Source organism: Channa argus, chromosome 22 (assembly GCF_033026475.1).
Source record: "Channa argus isolate prfri chromosome 22, Channa argus male v1.0, whole genome shotgun sequence".
NCBI lineage: Eukaryota > Metazoa > Chordata > Actinopteri > Anabantiformes > Channidae > Channa > Channa argus.
This window is the reverse complement of record NC_090218.1, coordinates 11,964,655-11,984,875: the sequence shown is the minus strand read 5'-3', so window position 1 is coordinate 11,984,875 and position 20,221 is coordinate 11,964,655. Positions and strand designations below refer to the sequence as shown.

Below are 20,221 nucleotides of genomic sequence, written 5' to 3'. Positions count from 1 at the left end.
CTTGTATGGGTTTAGTTTCCTCACTGTAGTGTGTGGGCTCATTTCTGATTCCTAGGTTTATGATCCCCATCAGGTTTTTGAGTTTATGTTCAAGTTGACAGTTGGTTAGTTTGTTAGATCCCTGTGTTTTGCTTGTCTTTCCTCCTTATAGGAGAGATTTCCCTGCTACTTTACCTATTATGCCGTTAAATAAAGCCCCTTTCTTTCACTTTGGTCCAGTAGTAAAATACGAATAGTAGGTCGTTTTGTACAAGCAACGGCGATTGTAAACATATTACTATTACATAATACAACACAACTCATATTTATACCTATAGTAGTAATTTCATATGTGGTCCTATTAGATCGCTGTAGCTCTGAAGCGACATTTGAGGTAAGTCTGCACATTAATGGCACTTTAGGACCTCAACCGTGTTCACACAGATGCTGGATCAGAAACATGAACATGAACCACTGACACAAACAGAGCAGGTTGGACTAAAGGACCTGAAGTCAACATGAAAGTCTGTAATGTGACTGTAGCTTTGACATGTTACAGTAGCTTCGAATGTTGGCGTTTCCCAGCATCACAGTCCTGTTGTTGTTGTATTTCCTCATCCCACAGCATCTGTGACCAAGCAAACTGCACGTTTTTCTTTATATTTGAAGGATTTCTGTTGTAAGTCCTCGGAAAAAAAAGCTGCAAACTAAACTTTTATCTACCTTAAGATGGAGTATAACTGTTTGAATTAGTGTATTTCCATGTCTGATGTCACTGCACGAAGCCTCACTTTAAATTCCTGTGATGGCAGCAGAAAATCCTGATTGAACAGATTAAATCCTGAGAATCTTTGATCATAACGGAGCACTGGGCTGATAGTGTTGTGTGTTTCGTACGTGTGTGAAACGCTCTGTAGGGAAGAGCAGCACACACCAGGACGTCAGTGCCTCTTTGATCACCACAGGCTTTTTGAGGGGTTTCGTAATTTCGTCGACCTTCTCCGTGTTTAAACAAAAGATTCCACAGGTACCGAAGACGTTGTCAGATATCTGATCAGCGCAGGTTAGGACTGGTTGGTTCACGCTCAGCCGTCGGTACCTTTGATCTCTGGCTTTGAGATCATGTGATGAAAGATTGATATTGGTATGGAGCTCAGCCAGGATCAAACGCTCATCCGAGCCCAGCGGGGTATGGCCCAGGTACGGCCTCCTGTGGGTCCTCTTTGTCTCCAGCTGATGTCTTAAGGGCCACATGAAATCCTAGTTAGACAAATGTGGCCACCATTTCCACCTGCCCAAAGGAGCACACTCTGCTACTTTGCCTTTTAATCGTCATGTCTCAGCATCAGCAGGACTTTTTTCATGACTCCTAACTCACAAACAACTGAATTGGTAATAACTCATAACTGAAATAGTCGTGTTTAAACATTTTCATAATTGCCATACAGACACTTAAACGTGTTTAGATTTATCAGTCTGCAACCTGGGTTAGATTGTTCATCTGTGCTATGGACAAAAACTCTTTGGTTCTGGTGTTGATGGGAATTTGTGAAAATATGTGTAATTTGGTCCAACTGAGTTCAGACAGCTGCTGCAGCATAGTGGTGGAGTAGTAAGCTCGGCTGGATTCAAACTGCCGATCTCCTCAGTGTGCGGTGAGAATCCTCTTTTGTATTTTTACTGTACAGACTTTTTTGCTCATCCATGTCTTATTTGTCATTAAGGACCCTGGTGATAATTCTATGTCACTTGGTTTTTTGGTAGAAAAATGCTCCAAAATGTGCAGATGTGCAAAACATTTTTAAAAAATTTCAGCTTGATTATTACATTTTGCAGCATTTCTGTTCATTTATTTTGATAATGACTAGTTTAAAGGCCGTGCAGAGTGTGCAGCAGATGGTAGAAGAGCAAATGTGAGCAGGGAGGGGAACAGAAGGCAGTCCACATCGCAGCTGTATATCACCCCTTGCCAACAGGTGGCAGCACCGAGATATGTAATTCTTAAGGCGAGGTCAAGGGGCAACAGTAATGGCAGACAGGAAGTATGGTAAAAGTAGAAATGTACTGTAACTGACAAGTACATTTCAAAAGCAAGCAGCAAATCTGAATTGTCTGACTCCCCCGGCTCCCGTGGAGACTTTACCGAAGCCGTTTGCTGCATCCAGAGGTCTGAATCCTGCTGTAAGGTAGACAGCTCATCAGGATGATTGACAAGCTTCTGGGCACAAACAACAGCAGCAGTGCAGACAAGGACCAGCCTAACAATACAGTCTGTGCCTGGAGGCGAAGACCAGAGGAGACGGGCTTTGGTCCCCCCGACAATCAAAGATACAGTATTGTGGGTTGAGAGCAGCTGGAAGCAGCTCAACAGGAAGATGGAGTGAATGGTGCTTTGGACACTTGAGTGTGTATTTCTGGCAGTGTATCTAACCCCCTGTGGACGGCTGAGAGATGTAAACGCATAAGAACAAGCAGCAGACAGCATAATCCTGCAGCGCATGTCACAAAAAAGACTGTTTTAAGCATCCTGGTGGCATCTTCAGCGTCTCGATGCACAGCACTGTCAATCTGTGGTCGAGCAATCGTGGGCTCCAAAGAATAAAACGGCACAAACAGGATAAACATTTGACTCACTCGTGGATCTAGTTTGCTTCGAAGCATTAGGTGATGCTTGTCTTAAAATCAGAACAAGGCAATTGTGTATTTGTATCACCAGATATTCTTGACACCAGTGTTTTACAGTGTTGGTATGATTCGTTGTGCATCGCTGTACATTTAATATTTCACCCAAACAGTCACTACATCAGCAGCTCATTTGCACTTTGTCCTGCTTGTCATTGGACATTTTTGTTTAACGTGAACTGTAGTGATCAGCGTCTTCTTGTCACGAGAAAGAAAAGTTTCCGCTTTTATGGATAATTTTTTTTTTCTTCCTTGAACTTAATTTGAGGCAGTGAGAAGTTTGCTGATATAAAATTTCATAAATGTAAAGTCATTGATTCTGATGCTTACAGACGCTATTTCAGACAGTGGTGATTCCTCTGCTTTAATAAACCAGTGAAAATTGGTTTAAAGGGTGGGAGCAATAATTTATTTTTAGTTATCTCAATACAGTTGTCATATGCCGACATGTGCAGTACTTTTAAAGAGTAAATGGCAGCTCTACTCAAACCTTCTGGTCCCTAAAGTGATCTTTGTAGAGTGGCTCATCCACAGTCCTCATGCTACATGATAATTAATGCTGAAGTTATTTCAAGAGTTCAGCCGTCTGAGTAACTCAAATCAAGGGGGTATCTGTTAAAACTAATCACTTAATGGCACAACAATCCCCTCTTTGTATAACTGTGTCTTTGCTGTAACTTAGTGAAAATGTGTTTGTTGCTGAATGGATAAGAAAACCGGAGACTCCACTTAAATGTGGAAATCTGGGATCAGAAGCACAAGTTGTCTCCAGTCCGACCTGGACTTGTGCAGCTTCACAACCTACAAACATTGTCAACCCATTTCCCAAAGTGGGCCTCAGCAGCTCATTTAGAAGGATTAAAAATAAATACAATTCAATGTTAAGTTTATACAAAATGAACATGTGAACTAATTCAATTAGTGTTTTCAGACACAGCCTCTGTCATCAAGTAATGATTAATTATTACCTCTTGATGACTCCACCCTGTTCTGACGTCCCCTGTTATCCACTAACGAACCTATTCGGGCCAGGTGTGAAGCGAGGCCTACTCTGGAGGATAGAACTGGGTCCCCAGGCCAACTTTCCCTCGGACAGAAGAAGCTGCTTGGATAAGCAGCGAAATGTTTCTGACCGAGAAGAAAGGAGTCCAGTTGATACGTTTGAATCTTCGGACAACCAAACCTTCACCGTCACATTTCGGACAATCTGTGGTCACGTTGCATCATCGCTCACCGCCGTGTGATGGTTATTTGTCTCCTTTCAAAAATCGGGAGCATTACACTGTGGGATTGTTAGCAGAAAGTACTGTACATGCTACGCATTCTACTTTTAGTGTTGCATTGTGGGAGACTTTGTGCGATTCACACAAACCCACTATGAAAGTGAAGTAGGGGATGATTTCCAACACAGCCAGAGTCAAATACATCAAATACACTAATCACATCATTAGAGAGAAAAGTAAATAATAGGAGCTCTAACAATCAGCTGCACTACCTTGACCCCCTAAAGTTGATTAATTGTGTTTGGCAGATGTTGGAAACCGAAGGCCGTCAAAGTGTCACCAAACCAGGGGCTGAACTCCCACCTGCTCCCCTCTCTGCGGTAAGTCGCTCTGCATGTGTGCATTACTCAGACACATGGAAACTAAAACAGACGAGCTCTGTCACAAGAAAGTCCCTGCCTCTTTTTGTTGGCTGCTTGGCGCCTCGCTCCGATCCACGGTCGGTGGGAGTTCAGATCGGAGCGTGGCAGCGTGCGGCGAGCGCTATTTAATTACCTGCTTTTGGAAAACCGGTGGGAATGCAACTAAATTAGGTCTTGTTTGAAGGGTAAACAAATGTGCCAGAAGATGTCTCCTATCAACCTCCCAGCAGAGGAAGAGGAGGGGGCCGGGGAGGCAAAAGCTGCTTCCTATCACAAATATTATAATAGCTGTCTGCGAAGCTCTTGAAGGGGACTGAAGGCTCGCAGTAATGGTGACATTGAACCGTTTTAACTTTGCATAACACCACAGTGGATTGATCAGGCTTTGGCTTGTGCTCATATTCAAATAGCTTTGTTCTAAAACACTTGAGTAGAAGGCTTTGGAGGCGAAGGCAGGAGAATGAAAAGGAAAAAGGAACTTTTGTTTGAGACTCCAGGACAGTTTTTCAAACCCGCAGCTGAAGTGTTGACTTAGAGTGACTCACATTGACAGACGCTGAGTACGTTTGAGACCTCAGGTGCTGGAAGTCTAATTCTGGAGCTCAAAGAAATCCTTGGTGTTCAGTGGGGGGTGTTCTCTGTTGGGGGTTCTGTGGCTTCCTTTAATTAGAAGGCAACAAAACTACCAGGAAAAGTCAGAGAAAGGGTTTGATGCTGTTGAGTTCGAGTCAAGTTCAACCTTTCAAATATGCACAAATTGGATGACAAATGCAGTTTTGTACAATTATTATAACAGATTCTGTTGTGTGAAGCAATGACGTTTCCTCCTAAATCAGCAGTATTCATTGAGTCTTTGCCCCTTGGAGGTAATGAGTATTCACCCAATCACTGGCCAAACTCCCACATTTTGTTCTTCTTTGATGTCGTTGGCCTGGAAGCCTCTAAAGTAAATTCACATAACGTCTAAAAGGAAGTTGGAAATTGGTTAAATGAGCTCTCAGGTGACCAAGGGAGGAGCGTAAACATTAAAGCCACTTCCACTGCTCACGCACTGATCAAACCTGCTGATAACAGCTGCTCCATCTCCATTATCATTCCACTGGTTACCCAACAAAAACATCAGATCCTGCACGCGTTCAGCTTCAAATCGACAAAATCAAACTTACACATGAAATTCTGGTTTAAAAAAGACAAATGTTTCCAAATAAAGTCTAAAATAAGCCTTCAAGACTAAAGCAGAATCGTCCAGAGTCCAGTGTGATAAAACTCCACCAGATGATCATCTATTTATTGTTCATGCTCACATTTCTTGTTTATTGTGACTTTAGTTCCAATGACTGCTGCAGAATCCACAATGATTTTAGCAGCTGGAATACGAAGATTTTCAATGTGCACCTGCTATAACGTGCAATATCGTGTAATTTCATAAGTAATTTCATTTTGAATCAATCTACAGCTGTTTTTTAGCTTAAAAAAATTTACAAAAACCTATTTTTGTGTCAACACATTTCTCATATTGAAACATGTTTACCCGGCAATCAGAGATAAATATTGAGTAAAGATGTTTCGTAAAGTGTCCAAAAAGAGAGAGATTGTGATTGTGAAAACTCAACTCTGAAATTTGCAACTGTGCGTTTTGAAAGCATAGTTTCAAATTCATTACACATTTAGTGGTATTTTTCACATTATTTCTCACATTTTTCAACATTATGACCATCTGTCGTGACTTTTACCCCATTTAAAATGAACTCGTTAACATTAAAACTGAGAAATTCTAACATTGTAGAAGTAGAAATTATGGCAGAGCTGCTGGATTGAATTGAATTCAATTGCACAGATGGTCATAATTTTGTGCGTGACCCTTGTATCTGGCCCAGGTGATCACAGGTAACCAGCACAAGGAGCCCTCTTGCTCTTCCTTGAATGAAATAGGAGTGGTAGAAAGGGTGGGAATCGTGCCGGGGGGGCATGAACGAGTTTGGCATCTGTTTAGATGCCGATGCAAATGTGAGAGTCGTCTCTCCAGAATCATCAAGTACATCTGTAAATGAACACTTTAGTGCAGTTACGGAACATATTCTTTATACTGGGTCATAGGGCCACATCAGATCAGCGGTGGGGACCCGGTGCCCCACAAGCTGATTACCTGGATCAGGTGTTTTCAGTCCAGGGCTGCAGCCCTTGAGCAGAAAGGGTTCCCCACCTTAGATAGTCCGTTCAATTGCTCATTCTGCCTCTGAACTGCTGCAGGGATGTCACCCAGCGACTTAATCTCTCCCCTCGTTCTCCCATTCATCGTCTTCCTCCTCCTGTTTCCCAGCAGCGCTGACCCCATCTGTTTATGTGTCCTCTTTCCCAAAGGAGATAGTGTGTTTAAACAGAATTTAGCATTGATGAAGATGACGTGTGTGTGTGTGTGTGTGTGTGTTGAGGCGCTTCATTAGAAATAACTGCATCTGATAGATGGGTTTGTCTTGTTCTCTCCCTCAGCCTCAAGTTGCTCTTCATATGTTCCACATTTTTAAAGTTCATTTTAGTTTCAGTACATTTATATTTCCAGGCTCCTTTTTTATTTTTTATTTTGCTGAGGTAAATAAATGTAACTGGAGTTGCTGTAATGGCACTAACCAAATCTGTTTTCAAGTGTGAAGTCGCTCTACGTCAAGTGTATTTGTAAAAGATTGGTCAAGTCATATTGTAAGTGAGTTCCGATTGATAAAAGTTGAGTCTGGAGTCTTGCAAAGTCTTTGGTAGTGGTCAAAGTCACATTTCCATTTATGGGAGAAGATTGAGTTGAGTATCACTTTCCTAGAGACAAGTCTGAGATTTGTCATTTTTTAAAAGTCTGCCAATCGATGTCAAGTTTTTTTTCACACAAATCAAATGTGGTGCTCAAGCCTTTCAGGGTGAGTCCAATTCAAGACTTCAGTGGGATGTGGGTCATTATTTGAAAAAGCCAACCAAGTCTCAAGTTGACTCTCAATTAATCTGAGACCAGTTTCCAGTCAGTGCAAGTCATTTAAGACAAGTCTCAGTCAAGTAGAGAATTAATTGAAACAAGTCGATTAGATCACTCAGGACAAGTCCAACTAAAGTCTCGTGTTGGTTTAGAAAAGTTCAGAACAAGTCCAAGTGGAGTAACAGCTTATTGAAGGTTATTATTCTGTTTCAAAAAGTTAAGATGAGTCCAATTCAAACCTCAAGTTATTTAAGCCGAGTGCACATCGAGTCTCGGATCACTAAAGACACCCCCAAGTCAGGTGTCTGTCTCAGGTGTGTCATAAGTCTTAATATGTTTAAGACAAGTCACATTTTAAGTTTGTCCCAAAAAAAGTCCAGATGCTGATGCTTTGTCTCTAAATGTCGACTGTTAAAATTAACCACATTTGAACAATTTTCTTTCCCAGTTAGGAAGTGAGAGTTTTTGTAATGCAGTTCAATATTCTGGAACCACTGGATTTTAGGTCTCTAGTCACCAGCTGCGTGTCTGTGTGTACAGGAGAAACAAATGTGGGTTCGTGTTCATAAAACAAGTGGCTCTTTTTTTCCATTGTGTACAGTTGATGTCTTTAGCCCAGGTTAGATGTCATTTCCTGCAGGGACGTGCAGAGACAGAGAGGACAGAGCTGTTTCCAAATTGCATGCAGACTTTCTGCATCAAGTGTCACCACCCCCACCCCCCTCTTCCTCCTCCTCCTCCTCCTTTCTCACACTGCTGAACTCCTAAGTCAAACACACCGAGTATGAGCAACGAGAGAGCAAACGCTGCCCACATGGGTTCAAAATTCTCCGGAACAGCAACTTGTTTTTCAGTGGAAATATGTAAGAGCTGAACTTATGGAATATGGCTCAGAGCCCACCAGCAAAACCTTCACTGCGGAGATCCTTCAGCGAGCACGTTAAGGACTCCACCAACAAGGCTTGGGATGTCTTCTGGAGGAACATGAGGGAGAGGCGGCTGTGGGGTGAGTCAGGAACTCTGCGGCTGGTTGGTGTGTTGGAACTCGGAGTCGGTGAAAAGCTGCAGCATCACACTAGTAGAAGGAAAAAGGGGTTTTTTTTCCAACTCTGCATGGTGCAAGATACAGATACTAGAGATGGGAACTGTGGCTTTTCATGAGGCTGAGAGCTCTGCACAGCCAGTTTGAGTTTTACCTGCTGTTCGTGGTCTTATTGTTTGAGTGGAAACGAATCGTGCCCTGCTCCCACCTGCACTCATCAGTGAAATTAAGTTTCTGACTTCAGTCTAAGCTGTAAACGTGCCACCAGCTGTTAAGCGTTCGTATGCACATAATCCTTTAATTGTTGTGGAAAATCGCAATATCATTTGAAATGCCACTGTCAGCCACTTTCTGTCCATACTGGGGCTGTATGTAGAGATTCCTGGAGCCCAGTTTAACACGTCATTAAAGATGCTGGAAGCCGACCAGCAGCTGGCACCAGGACGTACACACACACACACACACACACACACACACACACACACACACACACACAGCAGCTGTGATTCATGTTGCCATGGGGAGCCATGAAATAAACTCACAACTCTTCTAAAAAAAGTTCATGTATTCATTCGCTTCTCTTTATAGACTTTCGGCGGATGAGAGGATGGATTTATTTGTGTTTCTGACTTCTGATATGTGGTAATATCTTGGTCAGATGCTGCTCGTTTCTGTCCGTCAAACACTTGCTAGCATGTGAACTGTAGCTGTGACTGAATGTGGTGTCACGCGTCATTGAAGCTGCCCTTGTTTCACACTGTGAGGGTGATGTGCATGGTGTGTTTCAAACTTCCAGGAATCTCAGATTGTTCTCCCCACTGAGAACTCTGCAAGACGAGTGCACAAACGTATTTGCACCAGCGATTTTGAAATAAACCCGGTTTGTTTTAATAGATTAGTGTTGAGTCTGTGCCATTTTCTGAGGCAATGATGTGCGTTTAGGTTGAAGATGGTTGTTTTGTTGGAGGTAGAATTGTGGTGTGTGTGTGTGTGTGTGTGTGTGTGTGGGCTTGCTGGGTTTGCTCGGACTGGAAGGTTAATTTCCTGAACTCGCTGTGAAAATGTCACTTCACCTCCACCTGCTGTGGGCACGAGCTGAGCTCATCTCAGGAGGTGAACGTAGGCGACAGCATCAATGTAAAGTCGGAAGCTGAGCTCACAATGAACCGAATGAATAATGTTGTTAATTTTGTTTTGTTTTTAATTTTCTTGTGTTTGGTTTAATGGAATCACTGCAAATTGATTTAACACATGTTCTGCATTAAGTTCAACTTTGAAGTTTAATGCAAACCGTCTTAAAAGTGCACTGTGAATTCCACTTTCAAACAGTTTGACTGTTTTCAGGTTATCAGTGATCGTTGAGATAGTTAGGTTTCAGCAGTCAATTCAGCTTTAAGGTGCGTTGCATTAACCTTGGAATTTGGAGGCAGGAATTACATCACACCCGTTTAAACGCATTCCAGCTGACCAGTCACGTTACCACAGCAACGCCCGCTCAGACAGACGTGCCAACGCACAGGGTGCTACTGCAGCTTTCACTCTGCTGATAAACACAGCAGCCATGTTGGATTTTGGGGTCACTCAGGTTCATCTGACTATTCAAGTTACGGATCCAACTAAATAAATAATAAAAGGTAAATAAATCAAATAGAAACAATCCGAAAAACATTGAGATGGAAACTATTTGTAAGCACAAGAAAATACCTGTTTTAAACTTCTTTTTCAAAGCATCGACTTTAGTAATTTGATCGTAAGTCATCAGCGGCGATGCCCCAGTATCACTTTTTCCCACACTACAATACTTACATTTGAGTGCATGTCGATACAAACATACTACTGTTGTGCCTGTAATCACTGGACAGTAAAATCCTCATGAATCCACAATAAGGCGGTAAGAGAACAGTTTTGGAGAAGGTTTTTCTATAGCTGATTATCCTGAATGGTTTTCCTTTGATGGACTAAACCTTATTGAAAGCAGAACTGGCCCAAATATCACTGCTTATCTGAACTCTGATGACCCTGTGGATGGAAACTAACAAAACACAAAACATACTGCAAAAGAATTTTACTGAGCGATTCTAAACCTTAAAGAATAACTTGGACTACAGTGTGTGTGTGTGAACTTGTGGCAACAGTGTGTGTTTTTGCCAGGTTCTTCTGCTTTTTGACAGCTGATACCTGGCTCCAGCTGTGTGTACATTCACATCTGTGTGTGTGTGTGTGTTTGGATCACATTAGTAGATGACGTTCGGGCAGTGGTGCTGTTATTGGCTGATATGGATTATGTAACGTTGGGCTTTTTAATCTACACACACACACACTACACTTTGAAAGAGCAGAGAAAAGCACTGGGGGGGTTGTTTTAAGAGTTTCAGCATTTTTTTTACTAAGCTGTGTGAACTTTATTTACATTTAGCCTTTTTTTAAATTTGTCAGACGCTTTTATCTTATTTTTGTAGTTTATAGGAAGAAGCGGAAGACTTTATATACAACATTACAATTTTTAGTACCTTCCATGCAGCCACTAATTTCCACGTGCTGGAAGTTCACTTGTTAACAATTAAAACATGTGACGAGTGATTAAACCCACGTGAGCTGAGTTTCCACTAAAGCTTTGTGAGGAAAAAAAATCAGTATCAGCCAAAAACTGTTCCAATATTGTAGAACTGGGACCAGAAAAAATAGATTATCAAAAACCGGCCCTTTGGCAAACATTGTTCCAACCTCCATCCAACCTACCCTCTCATGTGACCCATGTGGCAGCAGGTGTCTCCTGGGGGAGCAGATGCCGAAATGGTGCCAAGTGTTTCTGTGGGCTTGGTTCGGTTTAAGGACTAAATCAACAAGATTACGTTTGGGAAAATGTCAAGAAAAGGCTTAAAATGACTCTTTCATTGATGTTTCACAATGTCCGTAACATCGTCAGGTGACATCACTAATGACGCAAGTTATGCGTTTACAGATGTTTTACATTTACTTTAATCTTTTCCTCCTGCTGCTAAAAAACATCTCGGAGATGCACTGACCCAATTGTCCAGCCGTCACATTTCCTTGTGCCTAATATGTCCAAACCAGTTTAAAGAGATAATCAGTGTTATTTACTGCAGATGTCCGTGGTTTTAATTTTGTGGCTGCAAAGTGATCCATCTTTAACAACTTATCCTGTTCAGGGTCATGGAAGCTGGAGCCTATCCCAGCTGGCATAGGGTGAGAGGCGGGGTCCACCCTGGACAGGCCTCCAGTCTATGTCATGACCCACCAGGAGAGACAGACACAGACAGACAAACATTCACATTCACACCTATGGGCAATTTAGATTCACCAATTAACCTAATTAACATACATGTGTTCTGACTGTGGGAGCAAACCTGCGTAAGCACGTGGAGAACATGCAAACTTCACACATCTTCAACCGAAGACCTTCTAGCTTCTAACCACTCCACCACCGTGCTGCCTGCAGCAAAGTGCTTATTACTAAAAAATATAAAGGGAAGTAATGCGAAGGGAATAGATTCCTTTTTACATTTTCTGATGAAATATTTGTGGGGCTGCTGCACCTGTTGCAATATGATCCATTTTTAGGCCTCACATGTGGCAGTGATGCTCTGGCACACTGAAAGAAGCCATGTGGAAAGTTTGTGGTGTTTGCAATCGCGGCCGATAAGAATGAAAGTCAGAGACGTTATAAGTCAAACCCGTGTTATTAAAAACTAATTTCCCTTCAAGGGGGACACAGCATGTTGGCGCTGCAGGTTCAGCTCGTGATAAATTGGTAGCATCAGTTCAGGAACATCATGATTTTCCTCTTCATTTACTAGTTTAGCAGTTCTCCACATCCTACTGTACGCTGCTGCTGTCTGCACATATTTAGGTGGTAAATTGTGTCTGTGCTGGGGCTTGTGATTATAAGAAGAGCAGGAGAAAAACTTGTCACAATCGGGTTTTTAACCATTGTTATTTTACTTTTTCTAACCGAACTGTGTGTGAACTCAGCTGGATTAGCAGATGTCCTGCTGCAGTATGAAGCCACATTTCTATCCCTCTCCTTATCCTCTAATTCTCCTCCCAGTCTCGTGGTTTCTCTCTACCTCATCAGCCCATCCTAATATTTACTCTGGCCCTTAAAAACTTGTCATAACTCACAGCCCAAATATGGTCCCCCGTTCAAACAGCAGGGAGCACTCTTCCAAACACAGCCTCTGCCAGATACACTCTGCAAACGCCGCTGTAACTTCTTCCACTGGGCTGGACTGACTTATCAGAAAACTGTTCTTTCGAACCCTCTTTCTTGCGTGTCTGTGTAAATCCCACACCTGTTTTCTGCCTCGTTTGGAGGTGATGGTTTCAGGGCAATGTTTTGGGCTCGTTATGCATCTTCTGGTCATTTTGTGCTCGTCTGCCTCAAAAGATTAAATCCTGAACTTTTATCTATCTTTTCAGATTGAACCCAAATGAAGTTTATTAGCCCTGCAGTTTGAAAAGATTTGGAGGAGACTGTATATGAGGTTTGCTGTCGTAAAGGCACAGTTTTATCTATAGGTCAACATGGGAAGAGACCATAGCTGGGCAAATCTTTCCTTAGATCTCAACAGAAGGGGGTAATTTCAAGGCCACTGCTACCAAAATGTTTGATGCTGGGATGATGGGTGTCTATATTAAACAACACGTAACTTCCAAAACGTGAGCTGAACATATGTAGACTGCAGATCTGCTCAATTATCCACAAATGTAATGGTTTAGGGGGACGGCAGTGGCTCAGTTGGTGGCTGCCTACCGACAATACGGTCGGAGGCTCGTACCCCACTGTTCCCGACCACGTGTCGAAGTGCACCTGGGCGACCGACACTGAACCCCCACCAGCCCATCCCCATCCCCAGCTGTGCAGTGCCGGTCCCTAAGCCCGGTAGAGATTGGCGAGGGTTGCGTCAGGAAGGGCTCCTGAACTCACGGGATAAGCCGAAAGAACAAGACATAAAATACACAAATATAACGGTTTAGAATTTTGACTTTAGAAGAACAATTCTGTCCTGTATGTTTGTCAAAACACTGTGATCGAACACAGATTCACCGAAATCTTTACAAAGGGAGGAAAATCATGTTTCCACTGTGAGGGACGTTCAGTCCATGCAGAACAAACACTGGAGGAGTTTTATTGTCATGGCAGCATATCAGCAAAGGAACAGGGGGAAAAATTAAAGTTTGATCTAAAGATTTTTAAACTTTGTGTATGGATTTTCCTTTAATAAAAACATGTCTATAGAATCGTGCTAATAATAAAAAATATTTAAAAGGACACCTTCACTGATATTGGATTTGCTTCCTTTGGTTCCTTTGGCTTGTAAATTAATTCCATTAAACCTCCCTTTGACGTCCCTACATTGAAATATCTCTCTACTTCTAGCTGAAAAATGCCTCCAGATGACATCACCTGGAGGAACCCTTTAGTTGACTTAGTTTTCTTATTGCTCATACATTGGAGTTTGTATTCATGGTCAACCTGCTCTTCCAGAGCTCCTCCAGATGACATCATCTCAACATCTAATGCTGAAAGATTATGTCATGTGGAGTAGTTTTCCAGCTAGAAGTAGAGAGATATTCTAATATAGAGAAGTCAGAGCATCATTGTATATTTACAGCCTAAACTAAAGACCTAGAAAAAGGAAGTTGAAAATTGACAAAGTTGCCCTTTAAATAACAGGTTGTTCCAAATATGAAATTATATAAACAAACATCGATAAAAGCAAAACCAAAGATAGTTTGTTTCTTTGAACCACCCCAAACAGTAAATAAGATAAATAATTAATTAAGGGAATAAATACAAATATAAAAATAATTTAAAATAAACATATATAGATATTTTTGTATTTCTACTTTAGTGGATGAGTTGCGAACAGGTACGAGCTGCAGAAGCAGCCCAGCAGCCGAGAAAGAAGCTGGATGCAGAAGTGTCGCTTTCTGCCTTTTAATGATGACGTGGTTCTCAGTGACAAAGATGATTCCAACTAGAAACAGAGGAAGCAGAGAGACACGAAAGCTCAGTGTGAAGGCTGATGTTTAGACCTTATGACCAAGTGGAAACTGGGGTGGGAACCTGAAACAGACACACACACACACACACACACACACAGAACACCCAGTTGTTCATGTCTCTGCAGCAGTGACGGAAAGAGGATAACACACACACGTGCTGTCACACACACTCAGGCTCTTTATCTTCAGCTTTCAAACACACACTGAGTTTCAGTCTTGGTTGTGCAACTTGTGTGGTAAATGAATCTGTTTCGGGGCAGAGCGAGTGTGTGTGTGCGTGTTTTCATGAGGGATAGTGTGTGACAGAGACCTAACCACAGGCTTTAAACACTGCAGACTAAAGAAAATAAACACTTCCTTCACTCCCACAAAGTTTGAGGGTTGTGTTATATCAGCAAACTAAAGATGAATATCAGCATCTCTTCTCGCCGGGAATCTGCCCTGAGCATCTGCACAAGTTTTAAACCTCTCGCCATCGTGGACAAACTGCCTCCCCAACGGTGTCCACAGGCTAACGAGCCCCGAGTCTGACACCGGGGCACGAGCCCAGAGCCCCCACGCATTAGCCTCCGTAGAGCGGAGTCAAACGTGCAGCTTCGTGCTTCAGAGCGACTTCAGTGCCAGAGGCATCAGGGCATGTACAGCTGGACGAGGCCTCGAGGGGAAAAGATGGAAGTCAGTCATCACTCGCTTGAACTTAACTTTGCCAAAGTACTGAGCACTTTGGCCACTGTTTGAATCTTGTTTCAGTGAATGCTGAGCTCATGGGCTTTTGACAACATTGTCTGGTTGGCGATATAACTACAGTTGCTGGACGTCATTCATATAAACAGACAGATTATCCACTGCAGACCCGCTTCCTTTTTTTCATTTTTGTTATGTCGCAGCCTGATACTACAGCTGTTGGACATAATTATCTCTCTCATCAAGCTACACTCAGTGTCCCATAATGACAAAGTGAAAACAGAATTTTAGAAATGTATAACAGAGGAAAAACTGAAACATCACTTATACATAAGCTAAATTGTTGCAAGGATCCTTTGCAAAGTTTGGCTCAGCTTCCTCCCATTTCACTTGATTGTTGCTAATGGTCACTATGACTGAGCTCTAGAGATCCTGCGTGGAGAGGGGACAAAGTTCCAGAAGGACAACCATCACTGCAGCCCTTCACCAATCGTGGCGGCCAGACAGAAGCCTCTCGTAAGTCCAAACGCATGAAAGCTGCTTAGAGCTGCCAAAAATGTACCTGAAGGACTCTCAGACTCTAAGAAACAGGTTTTTATGTCCGATGAAACCAAGATTGAACGGTTTCAGACTCAATTCTACACGTTATGTCTGAAGGAAGCCAGGCACCGCTCATCACCTGCCCAACACCATCACCGCACAGCCAAAACAACACAGGACTGGCTTAAGGACAATCTGTGAATGTCCTACAGTGGCCCAGCCAGAGCCCTGACTTGAACCCTGTTGAACATCTCTGAGGAGGCCTGAAGAGTGCAGTTCATCAACGGTCCCCATCCAACCTGATTGAGCTTGAGAGGATTTGGAGAAGAACTGTAGAAAATCCCCCAATCCAGGTGTACAAAGCTTGTTGTTTCACACCCAAAAGAGGTGCTTCAACAAAGTCCTGAGTAAGGGGTCTGAATACATGTGTACACGTGGCATTTCAGTTTTTAGCTGAATTTACAGGCAATTTTCTCCAAAAGACCAAAATGTATTTATGAGACAGACTAATTAAGTTTTATACAAAACACATTTTCTTTGATTGAATCTGAAATTCTCCAAAGTGAAAAACATACAATTTATTTGTCCATGCCTTCTCATATGACCCACAGAACTATTTGCCCCCTCCCCTTTTGCCAGCTGACCTTTGTTGTCATTGCAGCTCTTCAAAATTCTGCCGTTAACGTTCTGCAATGTACGTCAAGTATGTAGTGCTGCGTATGAACTTCCTTGTGGTCACAATAACAACAGAAGGTTTGATGGGTCTCCTGTGGGGAAGTCCTCAGCTTTGTGACTTTGGATTCTGCATAACCTTCATGCTTATTGTGGTCAAGGTTTCTGTTGCTGCTAAAAATGGCCCATAGACGTTGTCATCACACTGTGCTGAATTTGTGTTTCCCTGCCTTTCTGTTGGTGCTTCGTGTCACGACAGGTCAGTAGGTCAGTGGAGGAGGGCTGCCTTAAACGTATGCCGGTAGCTAACACAACGCTCATGGTGCCCCCATCTTACAGTAGTTAAGATGACATGACATCTGTAAACCTTTGATGCACATGTCCAACCATTATTATGTTATGCTGTTCAGTAACAAGGTGATTACCCAGAAAAATCACAACATGGTTCCCTCATCCATGAATCAGCCACTAAATGTTGCGGTGAACAATGTTACGCCAATTCGTGTTTTAAACTGTCGTCTCTCTTCATGTGTTCACAGTTTGGCGCTCACCTTAAACGTCTGCAATACTTTCAGATGTTTTCTACATTCACATTTCGTTCTGACACCTTTGGTATCTTGATATGCAGAATTGGACATAAACTTCCCAACAAAACGGCGGTTTTAGTTAGTCTGGACCCAGCTGCCGGCCGCCTGTGTCTGCACGCTGAAAAGCACCTGAGCTTGTATTGAAGCAGCAGAGGCAGAGAGCTTTGAAAAGGAAACGGAGTGAAAAGAGGAAATATATGCTGTCTGCAAAATCCACAGCCCCATATTCCACAGTATTTATTGTGTTGGTTTTATTATCTTGGAAGAAATGTGCTTTAGCAGCTTCCAAAGAGAGCAAGGACGGGAGGAGGGAGGCCACCGGAGAGCCACAGAAAGACCCCAAAATGGTTTCTTTTCTCATCGCCTCACTGTATATTTTTCCCAGAGTAAGGGTGTGGCAATAAACCAGGGCAGAGCAGAGGAAAGGAGCTTATCTGAAATGATTGTGCCCTGTTGGAGCAGCAGGGAGCCTCATGGCTTAGAGCATCTGTTTGTTAACGGCACAACAGAAAAGTTTTCAGCCCGGAGGCAGGAACAGTGTGGCCGGTTCCAGGTTTGTTTAACTCACTTCTTTCTGCCTGAAACCTGAATGTCTTGCCCTTGGATGAGCACGGACAATGCAGACAAACAAAATTAAATGCAGTCTGAAAACAATGCGTCAGTTTTTGCCAGTTTGATGCTGTCGTCATTAGGACAAAGACCCATAAGGGTTTGTTTCACATTTAGGCGAATAGTACAAACTGTACAATAATATTTATAAACCTCTTTTTGATTTTAGACAGACAATGGATGAAATGTTACAAGTGAGCATTGATTTTTTTTAATTTATTTTTTTCAGGATTATATCTTTGAATTTCAGCATTTTGACCCAAAATTGGTTTGTTTGAACTTTAACCCGTAAAATAAACAAATAAAGAAGCAAAATGGTGTAAACTCCGATCCAGTAATGCTCCTCAAAGCTGTTTTCTAAACCTTAAAAGTTAAAGAATTAGCATGGAGAAGAAATGTTTCCAAAAATATCTTTTAGAATTTTACGCTGAGCTATAAAGCCTTAATTTCCAAACCCCCTGTTTTTGCTGGTCTGTTGCTGTTCTTCATCACCCACGGTGAGACTTAACTGACCCTGGTCAAATGCATTGGTTCCCTTCAGGGCATTAGCATTATCACCTAAATATAACGCTGTGACATCATGACCATGTGTTGACCACCTTGAACATTTGTAGTTTCTGGGAAAGAACAAGACGTATTTAGGAGTAAAACAGCTACAAAACAGTATCTGTTGTTGGAGGCAGTGTGGAAGGAAAACAGGAGCAAGAAGGATGAATGACTGCGTGACTGTGGCCGCCCAACGTTACTGAGTGCATTGGATGTATTGCCCCCGATTTTCCTCAAATATAGATTGAGTTTAACATTACTTGAAGCACAATGAGGCATTTAGTGGATCAGCTTCTGCTGAGATTTAGATCCCGTTCGACACCATCGTTGTGGAGCTGTAGCTGCATTAGGATGTCAGGTTTATATAGTAGCGAACATTATCAAAAAACTAATCTGTTTAGATCTAACTGGATTTCAGGATGCTGTGTACAGTCCCCTGCAGCTTTTCATTGGTTCCTTTAACCTCCGAGCCTTTGAGAGCTCAGATTAAGTCGGTATCAGCTTTGTCCTCACAGAATAACACTCAACAGTCACATCCAGACACTTTAATTTGTGTCTGTTTCAGCCACTGGGAAATGAAAATTCACTAACTTTGTTTTACCTGTCAGAGCGAATCATCTGATGCCTTTTGGTGCTGCTAAGCTGATTAGCTCATCTTATTCTTTTAATTAATCCCTCATGCACCCCCTGTGTCATTGTTCGGCTGCAGGCCCAGTTTAAAGCAAACCTCAGAGTGATTTGTGTTGTCATTTTCACATCCACACATCGTCTGGGCTGGGTGGGGGGTTTTTCTTCATATCTTGCGTAGAAGAAAAACTGAACACAAGCGATACACATTTCTATCCAGGGTTGTGTTTGACTCTTGCTGTTGTTTCACAATGAGATCTTCCTTCAGCATCTGTGCCTACCTCTGCAGAGGTTATGTTCATTTGCATATCTATAAAAACTCTCTGGCTCCTGACATCGATTGTCTATCTGTGCTTCTGCTCTGGGATAAAAAAAAAAAAAATTACTTTTTCTTTTTTGCCACTTTTCCAATCTTGTAGGAGGACACATGATAACAGCGCCAGCCATAAATTGGTTGGGACAATGCAAGACAGCCCCATTGTGTTGGTTATAGGTGGAGAACATTAAGTCATCTTGCACAGTGTTGCCCCCAAATAGACCTCATTTTCCCTTCTGCTCCCGTTACCATGTTCACTCTGCTGCTGCAATCATCTTTTTTCCTATTTAGTTTTTAATGAACAGCTTTTTAAAATTATGAGGTGTTAATACCAGTATGGCCTGGCTCACTTCACCCTTACTATTGAAATTTCACACTGTTATTAGCTGTTAGAGCATTTGTTTATAATAAAAGCAGAATTTGTAGCTCATTTGTTTGATAAATGACTTCTTCCAAAACTATCAAAATGTGATAAAGCTCTCTTCTGTATTATGTAATAAAAGAGCTGTGGGGTGGGTTAAGGTGATGATGAGTTATTTCTTATGTTCATGGTGACGATGTTAAGGAGCAGAATGAATAGCTGCACAGGAGACAGAACTGAATTCATCTTCCTGAAATAGACGGTAGACAGCAGAGTACTTCACTTTAACTCATATGTACAAAAGAACAAGAGGAAGGTTTGTATGAAAAAACACTTTGTCTAGTTTCACGACTTTTCTCTTAATTGCGTTGAGTGGAACAGTTTGCATCCCTTTACACTGTAATGACAAAAGAATAAAAGAACTTCTCTTTAATCCGCATTTAGCTGGTAAAAATATTCCTTTATCATTATAAGTAACACAAATGGTCAGAGTGTAAAAAAAAAAATATTATAATCAAACAATAAAAATTATATCAGTGCAAAGTTTTGGACCTCTCTTAACAAACCCTCTAGTTAAACAACTATAATATGTGCAATAAGGTGTTTGATCTATAAAAATGACAACACATAATGCTTCGTGTGTGGCACCAGGTGTGTTAAATTGTCTTTGCACTTTACAGGGGTCCCGTCCGGTTCCCTTTTGCTAAGAGCAGCAAAAACAATGGGATCAAGAAAACAGCTTCCAGAAGACTTTAAAATGAAATTGGTAAACTATCACAAAGCTGGAAATCCTTTTAGAAAACCAGTACCGTAATCCAGAAATGTAAAAAAACTGAACACGCTAAGATTCCTTCAAGAAGGGAAAAGCAAGACAGATAACTGAACCAGACCCTCAAAAAATTGCTCCAGTTACATAAGAATCCAAAGCAAACAGCAGGGGAC

General features: G+C 42.0%; 1 protein-coding gene across 2 annotated transcripts in view; it reads left to right on the top strand.

Moving 5' to 3' along the window:
* Window positions 1-8,059: 8,059 nt before the first annotated feature.
* The window catches only part of si:dkeyp-23e4.3 (rho GTPase-activating protein 7), an 84,955-nt gene continuing 72,793 nt past the window's right edge, over window positions 8,060-20,221 (top strand). For both annotated transcript variants that reach the window (XM_067491457.1, XM_067491456.1), the window contains exon 1: window positions 8,060-8,271. In XM_067491457.1, coding sequence (XP_067347558.1) covers window positions 8,151-8,271 — 121 coding nt within the window. In that variant the 5' untranslated portion in view covers window positions 8,060-8,150. The remainder of the gene's footprint in view (window positions 8,272-20,221) is intronic.